Source organism: Scyliorhinus torazame, chromosome 25 (assembly GCF_047496885.1).
Source record: "Scyliorhinus torazame isolate Kashiwa2021f chromosome 25, sScyTor2.1, whole genome shotgun sequence".
In the NCBI taxonomy this organism is placed as follows: domain Eukaryota; kingdom Metazoa; phylum Chordata; class Chondrichthyes; order Carcharhiniformes; family Scyliorhinidae; genus Scyliorhinus; species Scyliorhinus torazame.
Genome location: NC_092731.1, coordinates 38,627,706 through 38,647,116, shown reverse-complemented (window position 1 = coordinate 38,647,116; position 19,411 = coordinate 38,627,706). Strand labels below are relative to the sequence as shown.

At 46.5% G+C, this 19,411-nt stretch overlaps 1 protein-coding gene across 1 annotated transcript in view; it reads left to right on the top strand.

The window, feature by feature from the left end:
• Window positions 1-18,544, top strand: part of LOC140402253 (elongation factor 1-gamma-like) — a 54,525-nt gene extending 35,981 nt beyond the window's left edge. Inside the window, exons 6-12 of the mRNA XM_072489883.1 lie at window positions 3,262-3,391; window positions 5,405-5,756; window positions 6,026-6,189; window positions 6,246-6,621; window positions 14,221-14,393; window positions 15,809-15,933; window positions 18,263-18,544. Of these exons, the coding sequence (XP_072345984.1) occupies window positions 3,262-3,391; window positions 5,405-5,756; window positions 6,026-6,189; window positions 6,246-6,621; window positions 14,221-14,393; window positions 15,809-15,933; window positions 18,263-18,421 (1,479 nt within the window). The 3' untranslated portion in view covers window positions 18,422-18,544. The remainder of the gene's footprint in view (window positions 1-3,261; window positions 3,392-5,404; window positions 5,757-6,025; window positions 6,190-6,245; window positions 6,622-14,220; window positions 14,394-15,808; window positions 15,934-18,262) is intronic.
• Window positions 18,545-19,411: the final 867 nt, after the last annotated feature.

Sequence of the window (19,411 nt, the reverse complement as noted above, 5' to 3'; positions counted from 1 at the left end):
ATTCATTTTGACATGACCTCACCTCTCGGGTCTCTGATTACACTGTTTCCTTTGTGATATTCAAAAATACTTTCATTTCAAGAGGTGTTACTTTTAATTCCTAGTCATTTTTATAGTTTTATTTTCCAATTGTGTCCCCAGCTCATAATTTTGAATTTGATTTTGGCTTTAAATTATGTTTCTCGTAGACTGATAGTCTCCAATTTTCTTTAATTTACTTGGTGTTAGCTGGATTTCACACCTCCCTCCCTAGTCATTCTTTTCTATCTGCTGATTTTACTTCAATGAAGGTGTGAATCATTGCTTTTAGCTGTATGCTAAAATCCACTTGGTTATGACTTGAAAGATTTACATTTATCACCTAGCTCAACTGAAACTCTCATCCATGCTTTTCCAGATGCTTACTAAGATGGTTAATTTCAATGAAGGTGTGAGCCCTTGTTTTTGGCTTCATACAAAAATCCTGTGTGTTTGCTAAGCCTGCTTGACTAAGGCTCTCTGCATTTTACAATCCTGCTCTTTGCAGCTGCTGTTAACCCTTTGTGGGATCTTGCCCTGTATTCTCTCGTGTTTCTCTCAGACCAGATATTGCCAGACTTCCATGTTTCAAATGACACATTTTTCCATATCAATTACAGCACCCAGATGTACAAATGGAATCCTGCTACATTAATTCTGTACTGCACATCAATATAATTGGTGCAATGATTCCAGAACGGATGCCAATTTTTATTCCATCTTGTCATGAGAGTACCTGAAGAAATGGGTGTTTGTCAAATAGCTTCCGTGATGTCAGTGTGGGTGGAGCTGGGCAGCCTCTTTTACTTTCGTTTTGAACAAAAGCTGCTATGTGTCTTAGTTCGTTTTGAGTGAAGAGCTGCAGTGAAAGCCAGCAGATGTGTATAGATGTCTCGACAAGTTCAAGAGTGTTCATTTGGATAATATAAGTGATAACTGCTCTCACTAGAGAATTTAAACCTGATGTCGATGTTGAAATTTGTCTTATGGACGTTGCAAGGAAAGATTAAGGTTTACTTATAGAATATTGTATCAGTGGGGATGATTGGTGTTGATAGTTGTTTAGATATTTACTGTGGGTTTATAAAATGTTAACTGGCTTCATTTCTAAACATTGTTTTAATTTAGAAGTACTTTAGCTGTCTGTTGCACCACACTTGTAAAGTAGGCCATGTGTGCTCCCCATAACCACAATCTATTTAAAGTTGTTGGTCAGGTGAGCTCCCATGATGCACTTTGGTGTTCTCTAAATCCTGGCCCATAACAATCCTTTTGTCCAGAGTTTGCTTCCCACTGATTCTGATTTCAAGTGGCATTGTTGTGTACAAGTTGATTCTAGACAATAGATCATCAATCTCTTTCTACAGTGTGTACCATGTGTGACACTGTTGAATTGCTTTTGGAGAGTTGGCACAGATAACACTGAAGTTTGCACGTTCTCTGCGTATCTGCATGGGTTTCCTCTGGGTGCTCTGATCCCATAGTCCAAAGATGTGCAGATAAAGTGGATTGGCCATGCTAAATTGCCCACTATAAATTCAGGTTGGGTGGGGTAAAGGAGTGGGCTGAGGTTGGAACAGACATAATGGGCTGAATGGCTCCTTAACATTGAGCGATTTCTATATCCAAAAACTACAACACCAAGGGACGCAGGCAATCAGGAAGGCTAATGGAATGTTGTCCCTTCAAGGGGGTTGAAGTACAGAAATGGGGAAGTCTTGCCACACGGGGGGGTGGGGTTCTCCACAGCCCCGCGGCGAAATCGCGTTTGATGTGGGGGGTGGAAAATCTGACTTTACACAGAAATCGAAGCCGGCGCCCCTCCTGTGATTCTCGGTCCCCGGAGAATCGCGCGGATTATGTGGTACAGCTGGAGGGGGGGGGGGGGGGGGGAGAAATGACAAAGGCCTTTCCCCAGCGGGTTTTTGCTTTTTTCCAGGCAAAACAGGCCGAGTTCCTGACTGTGTGGTTCTAACCATGTATTGGCCATTGGGAACCTCTGATGGCGGCTGTGGACTCTGCCCACGGCTGCCCTGGTTGTGGGGGTGGGGGAAATCGAGCACGCGGGGGGGGGGGGGGGGAGAGCACATGGGCGGCCAGGGCTGCGATCAGGTGGCTCGGACTGTGGCGCGAGTGATCCCGGGGGCGGGGGGCCTGCATTCTTGATGTCGGTCCGAGTGCGGTGACTGTTATCCGTAGCCAGAGCTGCAAGAAGCACTCCGGGGCCCTGCCAGCCCCCTACAGGTAAGAGAATCGCTCAGGACTTTTTTAAGGAAAATAGAGTGAAACACCGGCATAAGGACATAGCCCTGTTTTTGAATCCAGCCCCTGGAGCACCGTGAGCACTTTCCGTCTCCTTTTATAGGGAAAATATTACTTTATTGGAATCAATTTGGAGGAAGTTTGCGAGGGTGATCCCTGGTATGGAGGGATTGTCTTGTGAACAAAGGTTAAACAGGTTGGCACTTTACTCACTGGAATTTTGCTCATTGTAATTTAGAATGAGGGGTGATCTCATTTTGGGAAAAATATAGGATTCTGAAGGGGCTTGACTGGGTAAATGCAGAGAGGCTGTTTCCTCCCTTGTGGCGGGGAGGGCATAGTCTCTGAGTTAAAGGGGTGCCGAAAGATAGAATTTCTTCTGAGGGTTCTCTCTGGAACTCCTGCTGCTGTGAGGGCAGAGTCCTTGTGTACACTTAAGGCTGAGATAGGTAGTTTCTTGATAAGTAAGGGAATCCAAGGTTATGGGGGAAGGGCAGGAAAGTGGACATGAGGAACCTCCAAACAGCCATGATCCCATTGAATGGGGGAGCAGACTTGAGGAGCCCAACAGCCTCATTCCTGTTTCTATTTCGTAATCTTATTGCTCTGAGCCTGGGATCTCTCCTGGGAAGTGCATGTGTTAGGATGTCTGGTAAGGAAAGATCCAGCTCGGCTATGATGCACTCTTGTCAAATAGCCCTATCAATGTGACGATCTATGGTGCTGTCGTTGTGAATAGAATGCTCATTTGTCTCTTTTTTTTAAATCCAATTCGAGCCAGTGTTCTCAAATGCTGGTGATATATTCTCCCAGTTTGAATCTTAAGCATTTCAGATGGAGTGTCTAGTGATGGGCAGACAATTTGATTGTAAAATTGTCTATGGTTATTTGTAAAGGCAGTAAATCTGAATATTTGTAGCTAAATAGTGAACTGGCCTTTTTCCAAGGACAAGTAAAAGTAAACGTGTTTCTTCTCTCCAGGTCTTAGACCCCTCTCTGAGGGAGAGTTACGCTGATGTCGACCGCTGGTTCACTAGATGTATTAATCAGCCCCCATTCCAGAAAGTACTGGCAGAGGTGGTGTTCGATGCACCAGCTGCCCAGTGTACTGGTAAGGAGCAATGGGCCAGGGTAACATGCTACTGTTAATGGGCAGAGTGCTGCAGCACCCCCTTGTGATGTGACTGTGGGACAATACCCTCCCAGGTTACAAGGTCCTGACTTGGAGAAGTCTCCTCTACCCAAGATAGATGCAAGATCTGCATATGAATTATTCCATTGAGAGACAGATAGAGAAGACAGGAAAAACTTCCCCTCCGAGGGATCAATGACCAGGAGCACAGATTTAAGATAAGTGGTTTAGAGGGGATGTGAGGAAAGACTTCATCCAGAGGGTGGTGTGTAATTGGAGACCCTATTTAGATGTGCACTTGGAATGCCCAGGCATACAAGACTATTGTCCAAGTGCTGGAAAATAGGATTAGAATAGTTAGGTGGTTGTTTTTGACTGGTGCAGAAGTGATAGACTGAAGGGCTTTTTTTGTGCTTATAGACCCCTGACTTCCATTCATGCTTGTGCCCCATTTCCAGTATTGCCACTTCACGATCCTGGACCAGACTCCAACGGTTGCTAGGATACTGGACAGAAACCACCATATTTTAATTTGCAAGACTGGAATATATGTATATTTGTGTTGAGAGCACAGCTTGTCTGTTCACATTCCAATCCCAAGCTCCTAGCTCCTCACATTAACTACATAGTCTAAGCTGAACATAGTCTCTAACTATTGACTCCCCGGGGAACCCTTCTAATATAAACACTTCCAAACCTTTATGGTAACTTTAATTGCACCTGTCTCAACGGTCGATTGTCTGCTTTTCAAATCGGGATTTTTCGCACCGAGCAAAACTTTTAACCCTTAATATATTAAGTACATACCTGAAATTCCTACATCACATTACATATTCTCCCACAGTTATTTGTGCATGCCATATACCAACCTCCTTAACCACCTGTGCAAATGGCACAACGTTGTAAACTCTTGCATTCCTTAAGATATAGGACCATCTGGGGTCTTAATAATGCTGGATAAACTCAGCAGGTCTGGTAACATCTGTGGACTGAACAGTTGACGTACTCTTCGGAGGGGTGGGGTGTGAGGGTTATAATAGTTGGAGCAGAGTGGTAGAGGTGAGGCAGAATGGAAGGTCTGGATCGGTCAGAGCTAAGGAGAGATTGACAAAGATGTCGTCAACACCAGAGGAAGAGTTTAATGGTTGCATCAAGGGCTAAGTGCTGATAAGTGGCATAAGATGGCAGAATGTCTTGATAAGAGGAAGGTCTGTTGCTCAAAAGCAAGAACACCCGACGGATGTCACACTCAATTACAAATGTCGGGACTGGTGTTCTCCCCTCCCAGTGTCTGGGTTTCTTTCGGGTGCTCTGGTTTCCTCCCACAGTCCAGAGATGTGCAGGTTAGATGGGTTACAGGGATAAGGTGGCAAAAGTGCTCTTTTGGAGGGTTGGTGCAGACTTTTTTTTTTTAAAAGAGTACCCACTTTTTAAAAATTTACAATAAGGGGCAATTTAGTGTGGCCAATCCACCTACCCTGCACATCTTTTTGGGTTGTGGCAGTGAGACCCATGCAGACATGGGGAGAATATGCAAGCTCCACACTGCCGTGGGCCCTGGATTGAACCCAGGTCCTAAGCCAACCACTGGGTCACCATGCTGCCCATGGGTCAGTGCAGACTTGATGGGCTGAATGTCACCACTGGCTCTGTAGGGGTTCTAAGGATCTATTTTATACCCTGGATTTTTTTGTCCGGGGGGGGGGGTTCCAATGAAACAAAGGGGTCAAGATCGACAGAGACTGTTGTCTTCCAAGAACTTGCAGAGGGGTTTGTTTGTTAAATCAACTAATGTGTAAATGTTTATTTGCCCGTTTTCAATCCGGCAAGTTGGTTAGCTGGATTTCTACAAACTGGTAACATTTGTTGTCTATGCAGCTGATAGTTGGTTCTGGTGTTCTGTGCATGTTCGGGTATTGACTTCAATAGGAAAATGACAGGTGGAGGGCTGGGGCAATGGTGTAAATATATCTTGTATTTATTTCTAAACAGCCACAAAACCCCTGGAAGCACAAGATGGCACCAGTGAAGCGGCTCGACCTGGGACTGGCTTAGACTCTACCAATGAAAAGAAAGTTGGTTTCGTTGAGTCCGGACTGGATGAAGTATCTGCCGTTGAGGCCCACTCTGTAGGATCTTCAGCAGAGTGCGGACCAGTTAGTGCTGCAGATCCTCCTCGGAAGCATCGACTCAGTTTAATAGATGCATCAGAAGAAGAACTCTCGATAGTGTGTGCCTCGGTGAGGGTGGAACAGAAGAAGGGAGGTCAGCAGTTGCTTCTAGAGAGGTGGCTAGAACCGCCAAGGATATGGGAAGTGAAGAGAAGGCTGTATCTGACATTCTGGTAGATCTCTCTGTGGAGACAGTCTGTGTAACTGGTAAATCCAAAGAGCAGGAAGCAGCGAAGGAGGAGGTGATGGTGAGAGTCCAAGAGGAAGGAATTTCTGAAGAGACAAAGTTGGTTGAAATCTTTAACAAACTTGATTCTGTAGAGGGAGCTACAGCAGGAGACACTTTAACATCCTCTTTGGAGGATGTTGAGAGTTTGGTAGATGAATCAAAAGTGGAATCTATGACTGAAACCTGTACAGCAGCTTCTGCTGAAAAATTAAGGCCAGTTGGAGCAAGCCAGCTTGGTGTGCCTTGTAGAGGAGCTGAAGAGGCAGCCACCATTGAGGCTGGGATGGTGGGTGCTTCCAGAAAGGACCATTCCAGTGACCTGTCGATAATTGATTCTCAACCGGTTGGGCCAGCAGAAGAGGCCATTGCCATAATGGGTGCATCCAAAGATGAGTTGGCTACAGAGGAAGTTGTAAGTGAGGTCTGCATGAAGGATCATTGGAAAAGGCCAATGTGGTTTCATTGAGCATACTGGAGCCTTCTGAAAAGGGGAAAGCATGTAAGCAGGAAGCTACAAGTGCTTCAAAGGAGCATACACCCACATCTGTTGACGTGGCCCTGCTAGAAACTTCAAAACAGGGTACCCACATGATTAATCCACCTCTAGAATGTGGATCAATTGCAGCAAGTGTGGCTGATGCACCCAAGGACAATGAAGCAGTTAAAGGTGGGGCACTGGATAAGTCGGAAGGAGGCCGACTGGCAACTGAGGAACCCATGAGGGCTTCCAGGGCACATGGCGATGAATGGGGCTCCAAATCAGCTGACCAGTTAAAAGCCAAAGATCCCTTTGCACACTTGCTGAAAAGGTAAGCTGGAGTGTTGCATGGAGTCTGCTTCATGTTTGGTCTGTTTTTAAAACCCAACATTAATATTTATACCATGGATGAGGAGGAACATCACCTGTAATTTGCATAACCAGATGTTGCTTTCCAATTTTCCATCTTCACTGTCTTATGTTAGGTTGTGGTTAAACTGACAGCTTTGGGCCATTGCAAGGTGCAATTTAATGTACTGGTCTACTTCATCATAAACTATTGTCTGCTCTTTGCGCAACCCCAGACTGCTCTGGTCTGTCTTGCTGTCAAACTTCCTCTTCCCCAGCGGCACCTTGAAATCCTATCTGTCCCCATTTATTTAGTTGTACAAATGTCTTTGAAGCTCCTTTTATTGTACTTCATGCTCGTGACTACTTTTATGGTTTGTGACTAATGGACGTACCATGCAAACAGGAAGCTACATTGAAACCATGCCGGGGTTCATCCACTAATCTGAGTGTGGGTGGAGATGTTGAAAGCAGTATATACTAAGCAAATTGTGGCTTCCTGTGATCCACCAGGCCACTTAGTGCTTCTCCCCCCATCCAAACTATATCTAATTTTGTGCCAATCCGCTAACTTCGTAACCCTGCTGGTGGATTTCCTCACCACATACTGTTGCCGACTTGCTTCTGAAAGTCCATTATATATTGAGAATGTACGTGGGAGACGCTGGAGTTGTGGTAATCCTGAGACCCAAGTTAATCCGAGAATCCTTGCAGTGCAGAAGGAGGCCATTCGGCCCATTGGATCTGCACTGATCCTCCAAGAGCACCCTACCTAGGCCCACTCTCCTGCCATATCCCTGTAACCCCACATATTGACCATAGACAATCCACTTAACCTGCACATCTTTGTACTGTGGCGGAAACCCACAAAGACCTGGAAGAGTTTGTAAACTTCAAGGCTGGAATCAAACCGAGCAGTGCTAACCACTATTTTGGGGGGGCGCAGATTGAAACCTCACCATAGCAGCTGGTGGAATTTGAATCCAGTTGACTTTAAAATCCAGCTTGTCTCAGCAGTAGTAGTGACTGAAACTGTTCTGGCTGACTAATAGGAAATCTTCCTTCCTGGCCTACATTTGATGCCAGACTGACTACCATGTGGTTGACTGTCCCTCTGAAATGGTCAAGCAAGCTACTCTGCTCAAGGAAATTGGGGATGGATAAGTGCAAGCTTTGCCAGTGATGCCTGCATACCATGGTGTCCCCTAGGGCTGCAGCCTTTGCTAAAATTTGTGCAGAAAGCTGTATATCCTGGCTTTCTGAAGTTAAATAGCACAGTAAATATGGTAGCTGGGAGATATTTTTAAGTGAATTGGAGAAACTGTGGTAGATGGATTTTGAACGTGACATCATCCAATTTGGACCTTCATAGTGGTATTTCTAAACTCTTTTTGATAGGAGCTGTAGAGAAGCCAAGAGAAATAATGGGTCCATGTATGGGAATTGCTCAACAGTGGGCAGGTTTTTAGCTGATAGAATGTTGGCTTGATCTCAAAGTGGGTGGAAGTGATGTCAGTTAGATGACTGCATTCATTTCTGGACTCTGGATGTATGGCTTTGGAGGGAGTGCAGTGCAGATTCGCCCAGAGTACTCCTGGGCTAAAAGGGATACATATTTTAAAAAATGCATTTTCAAATTATTTACAAAGCACCGAACGCAAGTAACCATCCTCTACAAGCTGTAATCCTCGTGCAAAACCCCTCCCATGCCCCAACACACTTCACATTCCAATTCTAGTACAAACACCAAGAAAAATAGCCCACCCCCAGCTGACATTTAACAGGTGCAAGGGTAAGGGATGTCTCGGATCGTGTTTTCCGGGTCCTTAGGGGGGAGGGGGAGCAGCCCCAAGTCGTGGTCCACATTGGCACTAACGACATAGGTAGGAAAGGGGACAAGGATGTCAGGCAGGGCTTTCAGGGAGCTAGGATGGAAGCTCAGAACTAGAACAAACAGTTGTTATCTCTGGGTTGTTGCCCGTGCCACGTGATAGTGAGATGAGGAATAGGGAGCATTTAAACACGTGGCTACAAGGGATGGTGCAGGCGGGAGGGATTCAGATTTCTGGATAACTGGGGCTCTTTCTGGGGAAGGTGGTACCTCTACAGACAGGATGGTCTACATCTGAACCTGAGGGGCACAAATATCCTGGGGGGGGGGGGGGGGGGGGAGATTTGTTAGTGCTCTTTGGGGGGTTTAAACTAATGCAGCAGGGGCATGGGAACCTGGATTGTAGTTTTAGGGTAAGGGAGAATGAGAGTATAGAGGTCAGGAGCACAGATTTGACGTCGCAGGAGGGGGGCCAGTGTTCAGGTAGGTGGTTTGAAGTGTGTCTACTTCAATGCCAGGAATATACGAAATAAGGTAGGGGAACTGGCAGCATGGGTTGGTACCTGGGACTTCGATGTTGTGGCCATTTCGGAGACATGGATAGAGCAGGGACAGGAATGGATGTTGCAGGTTCCGGGGTTTAGGTGTTTTAGTAAGCTCAGAAGGAGGCAAAAGAGGGAGGTGTGGCGCTGCTAGTCAAGAGCAGTATTACGGTGGCGGAGAGGATGCTAGATGGGGACTCTTCTTCCGAGGTAGTATGGGCTGAGGTTAGAAACAGGAAAGGAGAGGTCACCCTGTTGGGAGTTTTTTTATAGGCCTCCTAATAGTTCTAGGGATGTAGAAGAAAGGATGGAGAGGATGATTCTGGATAAGAGTGAAAGTAACAGGGTAGTTATTATGGGAGACTTTAAGGTGGAGAAGTAAGCTGCAAGTGTTGGGCACACTGGATAAGTGGGGGCTTGTTCAAGGATCAGCTACTGCGTGTTCTTGATAAGTATGTACCAGTCAGGCAGGGAGGAAGGCGTCTAGGCGAGGGAACCGTGGTTTCCCAAGGAAGTGGAATCTCTTGTTAAGAGGAAGAAGGAGGCCTATGTGAAGATGAGGTGTGAATTTTCAGTTGGGGCGATGGATAGTTACAAGGTAGCGAGGAAGGGATCTAAAGAGAGCTAAGACGAGCAAGGAGGGGACATGAGAAGTATTTGGCAGGAAGGATCAAGGAAAACCCAAAAACTTTCTATAGGTATGTCAGGAATAAGTGAATGACTAGGGAAAGAGTAGGACCAGTCAAGGACAGGGATGGGAAATTGTGTGTGGAGTCTGAAGAGATAGGCGAGATACTAAATGAATATTTTTCGTCAGTATTCACTCAGGAAAAAGATAATGTTGTGGAGGAGAATGCTGAGCCCTAGGCTAATAGAATAGATGGCATTGAGGTAGGTAGGGAAGAAGGTGTTGGCAATTCTGGACAGGCTTAAAATAGATAAGTCCCCGGGACCTGATGGGATTTATCCTAGGATTCTCTGGGAGGCCAGGGAAGAGATTGCTGGACCTTTGGCTTTGATTTTTTTATGTCATCATTGGCTACAGGAATAGTGCCAGAGGACTGGAGGACAGCAAATGTGGTCCCTTTGTTCAAAAAGGGGAGCAGAGACAACCCCGGCAACTATAGACCGGTGAGCCCTCATCTGTAGTGGGTAAAGTCTTGGAAGGGGATTATAAGAGACAAGATTTATAATCATCTAGATAGGAATAATATGATCAGGGATAGTCAGCATGGCTTTGTGAAGGGTAGGTCATGCCTCACAAACCTTATTGAGTTCTTTGAGAAGGTGACTGAACAGGTAGATGAGGGTAGAGCAGTTGATGTGGTGTATATGGATTTCAGCAAAGTGTTTGATAAGGTTCCCCCACGGTAGGCTATTGCAAAAAATGCGGAGGCTGGGGATTGAGGGTGATTTAGAGATGTGGATCAGAAATTGGCTAGCTGAAAGAAGACAGAGGGTGGTGGTTGATGGGAAATGTTCAGAATGGAGTACAGTCACAAGGATCTGTTCTGGGGCCGTTGCTGTTTGTCATTTTTATCAACGACCTAGAGGAAGGCGCAGAAGGGTGGGTGAGTAATTTGCAGACAATACTAAAGTTGGTGGTGTTGTCGATAGTGTGGAAGGAGAAGGATGTAGCAGGTTTCAGAGGGATATAGATAAGCTGCAGAGCTGGGCTGAGGGGTGGCAAATGGAGTTTAATGTAGAGAAGTGTGAGGTGATTCACTTTGGAAGGAATAACAGGAATGCGGAATATTTGGCTAATGGTAAAGTTCTTGAAAGTGTGGATGAGCAGAGGGATCTAGGTGTCCATGTACATAGATCCCTGAAAGTTGCCACCCAGGTTGATAGGGTTGTGAAGAAGGCCTATGGAGTGTTGGCCTTTATTGGTAGAGGGATTGAGTTCCGGAGTCGGGAGGTCATGTTGCAGCTGTACAGAACTCTGGTACGGCCGCATTTGGAGTATTGCGTACAGTTCTGGTCACCGCATTATAGGAAGGACGTGGAGGCTTTGGAGCGGGTGCAGAGGAGATTTACCAGGATGTTGCCTGGTATGGAGGGAAAATCTTATGAGGAAAGGCTGATGGACTTGAGGTTGTTTTCGTTGGAGAGAAGAAGGTTAAGAGGAGACTTAATAGAGGCATACAAAATGATCAGGGGGTTGGATAGGGTGGACAGTGAGCCTTCTCCCGCGGATGAAAATGGCTAGCCCGAGGGGACATAGCTTTAAACTGAGGGGTAATAGATATAGGTCAGAGGTAGGTTCTTTACGCAAAGAGTGGTGTCGCCGTGGAATGCCCTACCTGCTACAGTAGTGAACTCGCCAACATTGAGGGCATTTAAAAGCTTATTGGATAAACATATGGATGATAATGGCATAGTGTAGGTTAGATGGCTTTTGTTTCAGTGCAACATCGTGGGCCGAAGGGCCTATACTGCGCTGTATTGTTCTATGTTCTATTTCACTTCCACCTCTGACCCCCAAATGGCAAATTTATTGTTTCCAAAGGAAGGAATTCCGCCAAGTTATTCTACTACCCCGCCACCTTGGGCATCTCCAGGTCCTGCCACCCCAACCACATCCACCTCTGGGCTATTGGGGAGGCAAAGGCCAACATATCAGCCTCTTGTCCCCCACCTGCACTCTCTGAACCTTGGACACACCAAATAACACCAGCATAGTCCACACAGATTTCCAAAACCTCTCCAGAACATATGGGTGCGATTTGCCAGTCCCCTCCAGCACCGTCTTGCATCAACCCAACCAACCCCCCCCCCCCCCCCCCCCCCCCCCCCCCCCCGGGAAAAAGCCGACTCACCGTGGCATTGTCCTATACGCTCTGTGCACCACTTAAACTGAATGAGGCTGAGTCTCGGACATCAGGAGATCAAATTTACCCTTCGCAGGGCCTCACTCCATAACCCCACCAAACACCATCTTCCACTTTATATCCTCCACTGAGGACCCTGCCCTTTTCATCAATTCCCCACCTCCTCCTCCGACAATGGAGCTCATCCTCCCTCCAAGTCTACAAATCTGCCCCCGACAAACCGGTCCCGAAAACACACTATTTCCCCCAATCACTCCCACACCCTTCACATAGAATCTAGGATTGGCACATATGGATGCCTACAATGACATGCCCTCCATGTCCCTTCCCTGTACCTGAGCCGTTTACTGGGAGCTCTTTGCTCGTCCCCCACATTGAGCTTCTCTCCTGAAAATTACTTCATAGCTGTCAATATCCCCATAACCCTATCCATACGCTCTCTACCATGATGTACAACAACAGGTCACCTCTACCAGATCCATGGCATACAACACAGGTCGCCTGCATACAAGGAGACCATTTCGTCCTCTTCCTCGCACCTTGAACAAGTAATTCTTTTGATCAATGCCTTATCTCTGACTTCTGACACTCACTTCACATTCATTGACTAGCCTACCTGCTAGCAAGATGACCCCCCCCCCCCCCCCACCACCAGGCAAATGTCCAACTCCCTCTGTACCTACACACTCCACCCAACCCTTGTGTACAACTTTTAATATTGCATTGCAGACATCACTATCCCACAGGGAGGCAAAGGCAAAAAAGATACAAAAGTCTACATTTCTACTTAACTAGGCAGCGTGGGTAGTAAGAACACAACCAAACCTAGCAACCCTGTGTGAAATCTCCCACCCTCCGCCTACAGCATCTTCAGTCTGTTGAAACCAAAATCCATGTTCTCAAACCTCCCCCATTCCACGGTCACTTTGCACACCTCCGAAATAATGTTCCTGTCCCCCAATTATGACCCACAGATGGGCAGGATACAGCACTCCAAACCTCATCTTGTTCCTAACGAGGGCTGCCTTGACACTACTATAAACCCAGCCTGCTGCTGGGCCAGCAATGCACCCAGTCTTTGTAGGTACAGACCCATCTGACCTTCCAAGATGCACTCGCGTGTCTCCATCAGAATCCCCTCCTGATGCAGCTCTCCTGCTTATGATTGCCCTCAAGTGAAATTTAGAGTGCCCAATTCATTTTTTTCCATTAAGGGGCAGATTTAGCATGGCCAATCCACCTACCCTGCACATCTGGTTTGTGGGGGTGAGACCCACGCAAACACAGCGAGAATGTACAAACTCCACACTGACAGTGGGCTGGGATCGAACCTGGGACATCAGCCTGTGTTCTGCTTTCTCAACTACCTTCCTCAAAGACCCATGTGCCCAATCCACTTCAGGAGGATGGTTGCAGACCCTCCTTTCTCTCCTTTCCCACCCCCAAACTAGCTGCTGAAACATCTTGGCCAAGTGCTTTGGCCTGTGTTCCTGCAGTCTCTTCACGTCAACTACCTTCCGACATCAACATTTCAGCCTCCCATGAAGGCCAAATGATCCTCCTGGTCAGCCAGCTTCTGGATCAACTCATTCTCATTCTGCGCCTCCAGCTTCTGCTCCGCTCCCTCCAGGGCAGCTGGAACTGGCTTTGCCATCTTGGCCAAATCCTCTGAAACCACCGACCTTGCTGCTTAAATTTGGTTGCCAGAAATTCCACCAACTGCTCTTGTCAACCATTGAGTGGGCACTGATGCCAGCAGTCCCTCCACTGTCTTTTCCTCTGATGTGCCACACTAGTCCTCCTTGTCTGATGTCCCTTATCGTTGCACTCCCCGAAGGAGAATATCTTGTCTTTGATGTTCCCACTTTTTCCACCTGCCGGGGCCCTACAAAACGTGCCAAAGAATCCGACCTCTGGCAGGAGCCACCACTCACTCCAGCAGCTGCTGGAAGTTCTAAAAGGGATAAGGACTTTTATTCCCTGATGTTGAAGATTTTTAAAAAAAATTACCCAAATAATTAAGGGGCAATTTAGCATCCCCCCCCCCCCCCCCCCCAAAGTTCCACAAGAGGCAGGAGAATCCACCTTGTCAAAATATCTCCAGATTCTGTCTGGTATGGTACAATCTATTTGTTTGCCCGTAACTAATTCCAGCCTGTCTCTAGTTATTTTAGTTGGCCTTTCTTGAGCAAAATGCTGATCACGTTTCTGGACTATAACCACATCCAGTAGTAAATGGCTACTACTTTTGGCCGAACTGCCTAATTCCCAGTGTATTAATCCTGTTCTTCATGGAGGGCGACATGTCAATTGTCTAATGTGTGTTCTGTGTGCAAGTTTGTTCAATATATTTAATGGCATGAAAATCTTTTCCTCAGTACCTTTGTTCTGGATGAGTTCAAGTGGAAATACTCGAATGAGGATATCTGTTCTGTGGCACTTCCTTATCTGTGGGACCATTTTGACAAGGACGGCTGGTCAGTTTGGTACATGGATTACAAATACCCACAAGAGCTCTGTCTGGACTTCATGAGCTCCAATCTAATAACTGGTTAGTAAATGATTGGGGAGGAGTAAACTAATGTCCGTTTGCTTTGTGACTGTGTTGCTGTCAGTTTGTGACTGATGCACATAGGTTGCCAACCCTCCAGGATAGTCCTGGAATGAGTAACTTTTTCCATGGGAATATTAATTAAAATTGTTCTCCTGACCACTTGTTAATTGCAAACCTTTTCATTGAAATTATTCCATTCATTGTGAAAGTACTATTTAAATCGTTCTTGTCTCTTGCCCAATCTTTACCCTTTCATTTCTCTTGTATCATCCCATTTTCACACTGTCCTAGTTCCCCATTCCAAGCCCTTCCCACCCTTGTTGTAACGAGCCCAGAGGCAAGGTTCTGGAATGGTGTGCTAGGCTTTGCCCACCAAATCGACCATTCGCCAGTTGGACAATGTGGACAAACTATTATCGATTGCAGATGGGAAAACCTGAATCATCCATCCAGTCAGCTAATTGGCAAGGCATGATGAGAATTGAAAGTTGGGTGACCAACCGCAAGAGTTGATATGGTGGGTGACAGAAGCATGTGATGTAATCTGTGCCCAAGCCAGAGCTGGTCACTGCCTGTTCAACTATAGAAGATAATCCTGTGAATCCCGGCTTGGATCACTGTCTGTGCGGAGTCTACACGTTCTCCCCATGTCTGCGTGGGTTTCCTCCGGGTGCCCCGGTTTCCTCCCACAGTTCAAAGATGTGCAGGTTAGGTGGATTGGCCATGATAAATTGCCCCTTAGTGTCCAAAATTGCCCTTGGTGTTGGGTGGGGTTACTGGGTTATGGGGATGGGGGGAAGTGTGGGCCTGAGTAGGGTGCTCTTTCCAAGAGCTGGTGCAGACTAGGGGCTGAATGGCCTCCTTTTGCACTGTAGATTCTATGAATCCTTACTCTGGGTCTCTGGTTTACTCGTCCAGTGACAATACCACTATGCCGCCACCTCACCTGATGAAGGAGCAGCGCTCCGAAAGCTACTGATTTGAAACCAGCCTGTTGGACTTTAACCTGGTGTTGTAAGATTTGTGTGCTCACCCCAGTCCAACGCTGGCATCTCCACATCATTTTAATAGGGAGCAGATGAGCTGGCAACTTGTGCACAAGCATTCTGTTAAATAACCTAGCTTGTTCCAAACCCTTGGAGTTGGATAAGACTTGGTGGGGATGCTGGACTAAATCTACTGTGATTGAAGCTTAGATATTTGGCACTTCCCTGAACTTGGAAATTCAAAGCACAAGTTGAGAGTTGAAAGCTGCTGATGGCTTTCTTGAGCATTTCTTGTTGAAATTGATTGATCTTTAGCAACCTTGTCCAGGCTAATCGCTTATATGCTCAGGGATGTAGACTACTTGATGTTCACGGGGTACCGCTCTGAAGAATTCTTACTGTTTCATGTCTTGCAATCTGACATAGGGCTGTTCCAGCGTTTGGATGGGCTACGGAAGCACAGCTTTGCGAGCGTGATCCTCTTTGGCACTGATGGTGACAGCTCGATATCGGGAATTTGGATTCTGCGAGGGCAGCAGCTTGCTTCTGAAGTAAGGCCCTCGGTTTGAGGTTTTGTTTGGTATCCAGGGTGTCGCTGAAGGGGAAAGTGATAAATGAGGAATAGTTTTCTTTTTGCTGGTTATGTGCCTGTCCTGAAGGTGCTGACTTTGGAGAAGGGTTCGATTGTTGTCAACTTCCCTTCTTGCTGTAGCATTCATTTCTTTATCTACATCCGTATCTTGGCAGGGTATCTAATCTTGAAGGTTTTGCAATCCAAGTGCATGACCACTTATTTATACAGCAGATTTTATGCAATAAAGGTATTCCCACGAGCATTAGATGACCCTGAGCTGCAGGAGGTGGTCAAAAGATTGAACTATGTACAGCACAGGAACAGATCCTTCGGCCCTCCAAGCCTGTGCCGACCATGCTGCCTGACTAAACTATAATCTTCTACACTTCCTGGGCCTGTATCCCTCTATTCCCATCCTATTCATGTATTTGTCAAGATGTCCCTGCTTCCACCACCTCCTCTGGTAGCGAGTTCCAGGCACCCACTACCCTCTGCGTTAAAAAAACTTGCCTCGTACATCTACTCTAAACCTTGCCCCTCTCACCTTAAACCTGTGCCCCCTAGTAATTGACCCCTCTACCCTGAGGAAAAGCCTCTGACTATCCACTCTGTCTATGCCCCTCATAATTTTGTAGACCTCTGTCAGGTCTCCCCTCAACCTCCTTCGTTCCAGTGAGAACAAACAGAGTTTATTCAACCGCTCCTCATAGCTAATGCCCTCCATACCAGGCAACATTCTGGTAAATCTCTTCTGCACCCTCTCTAAAGCCTCCACATCCTTCTGGTAGTATGGCGACCAGAATTGAACACTATACTCCAAGTGTGGCCTAACTAAGGTTCTATACAGCTGCAACATGACTTGCCAATTCTTATACTCAATGCCCCGGCCAATGAAGGCAAGCATGCCGTATGCCGCCTTGACTACCTTCTCCACCTGTGTTGCCCCTTTCAGTGACCTGTGGACCTGTACTCCTAGATCTCTTTGACATTCAATACTCTTGAGGGTTCTACCATCCACTGTATATTCCCTACCTGATCAGAGGTAGGTTTTGACAAATGCCTTAAAATGAGGGCGAGTGCTTGAGGCTGAGGCAACTGTAAGGTGTGGTGCTGCCAAGTGACAAGAGTGACTTAAAATCAGATGTGTAAGAGGCTGTAATATGATCAGGGCAGAGGGCTGGGGAGTGGGAGGAGATTAGATATCGGACCATGGAGGGATTTGACAACTAGATGAGCATTTATAAAAAAAAAAAAAAAATCAACTAAATGTAGATGACTGGGCATGGGTGGTAGGGACAGGACTTGATGCAAGTTGAAACATGAGCATCTATTGTGTATGACCAGCCAGGGGTGTGGGGATAGTCTAGCCTGCAGGTGGAGTGAGGGTTTCAGTAGCAGATTAACTGAGATGGAGGTGAAGTTGGGTGAAAGCTACAGAGTGGAAAGCAGTCTGGAGGGGACACCTCCACATCCTTCCCCTAGTGCTGAACTGAATAGAGAGCCATCCTTTTCAGTAACTATTAGACTCGTTGTCCTGGATCAGTGTCTTGAGCCATCAACTGCAGAGGTTTGTGGAGATGTTCCAGAATATAATGTGTCTTTCCTTCCATTGAATCCACTGACCATCTTTTTACCTTGTCGCTCATGAATGTACTATTTGCTTTATTTTAAGCTGTGGTCCCCTTTTTCACCAAGGCAATCTGAAAGAACACCCAATTCCCTGTGTTGTGAAAGTTACAGCTTCCTCATTCCTCCCCTCTCCGATGGTAGCCTCTCTCTGATTGATACTGACATTAGTTGTTGTCATTCAACAACTAGTCATAACATGCCTTCACTAGCCATCTCAACAACAGCGCTACCCTCCTTCTGTGCAAATTTGGTGTGGCCAATCCACCTACCCTGCACATCAAAGAACTCTGCTTCCGCAACCTCCCCTGGCAATGGTTCCAGGCACTCACCACCCTCGGCGTGGAAAAACCCGCCTCGCACATCTCTAAACCCCCACGGACCTTAAACCTATGAATTAAAATGGGTTACAGCAAATAAGCACCTTGGGAAAGCTACTTCCCCTGGGAAAGATACTCCCCAGCAATCAGCTATATATCCTTTTGGGTTGTGGGAGGAGCCCCACGCAGACACTGGGAGAGTGTACAAACTCCACGGTGACCCGGGACTGAACCTGGGTCCTCGGTGCCATGAGACAGCAGTGCTAACCACTGCCACCCTTATCATTTGCACTGCCTGTCCGAGGGCCCACTGGTCTGAGGCTGCCAATCCACAGCTCTAATTGTAATTTTCCCTTCCAGTTAAATGAAGACTGGCAAGTGACCTGTGAGCCGTATTCCTGGAAGAAGCTGGATGTGGACACTGATGAATGCAAGGCTCTGATTAATGAATACTTCATGATGGAGGGAGCATTTCAACATGTGGGCAAACCCTTCAATCAGGGAAAAATCTTTAAATGAAAGGACTTGATGACTGCACCCTGGATTGCTGTAATCATTCTGAACCAGTTGGCACTGAAACCCTGACTCCTTAGATATCGTACAGGCGCTGTGGGAACCTAGGTACACAGCATTTGTAGAAATTGTACATCTATTGGGGTGGGGGGGGGGGGAGAGAAAGAAATAAAAGCATTTGAAAACTGACCCGAACCTTGTTCCTTGTATCATTTGACGGAGATGAAATCCCGTTGGAGGGATGATGGATAAATGGTGTTTTAATTTAGCTTGTGAATGATGCTCAGAATGACCATGTTTAACTGCAGAACTGTTGGGGATCTCTGCCCAGTATGTAGAAGGGATAGATTTGGGCCTGGGAGGGCTGTAGTTCTGCTCTGTTCCTTGTTCGAGAAATGTTGTAGATTGCCAAGCAAACTTCCAATTTAAAGCCTTATTTTTGGTAACGGAAGGGAGCTTGTTGCATATCCCCTCTGGTACAATTAACTAATTCAGGAATTGGAGACAGTCAACTGCAGCCGGAAACCAAACTTTTTATAGATTATTTCTCCTGTGCTGGTTTCTTTCAAAGGAAGTACATGAGCTTGTAGAGATAGCAGGATGTTTTGGGTGGAGCTCATTGCCCTTTAACCTGCTGGGAGCTTCACAATAGGATTGCTGGGGAGGGGGAGGGGAGGGGGGAGAAGAACATTTCAGTGCAACTTTGCGGTCTTTTATTTTTATTTTTTGCAGGACTTCCTCGGGCTTGGTTTATTGTGGCTGACTTTGCACACGTGTATCAGGACATGACCAGTGTTTTGTTGTGTGGCTGTCACCAGTATCAATTGAGTTTCCCTCTAGTTCAAAAACCCTTTGAACTGTTCCTGTTGAAGATGCTCCCACAATGTTGGGTAGGCAGTTGTGATCATGTATCTAGATGAGGATACTGAGATGAACTCTGGCTCCATGCATCTCGTTGCTCAGTGGTCAACAACCTTGTTTTCCAGAAGAGCCTTT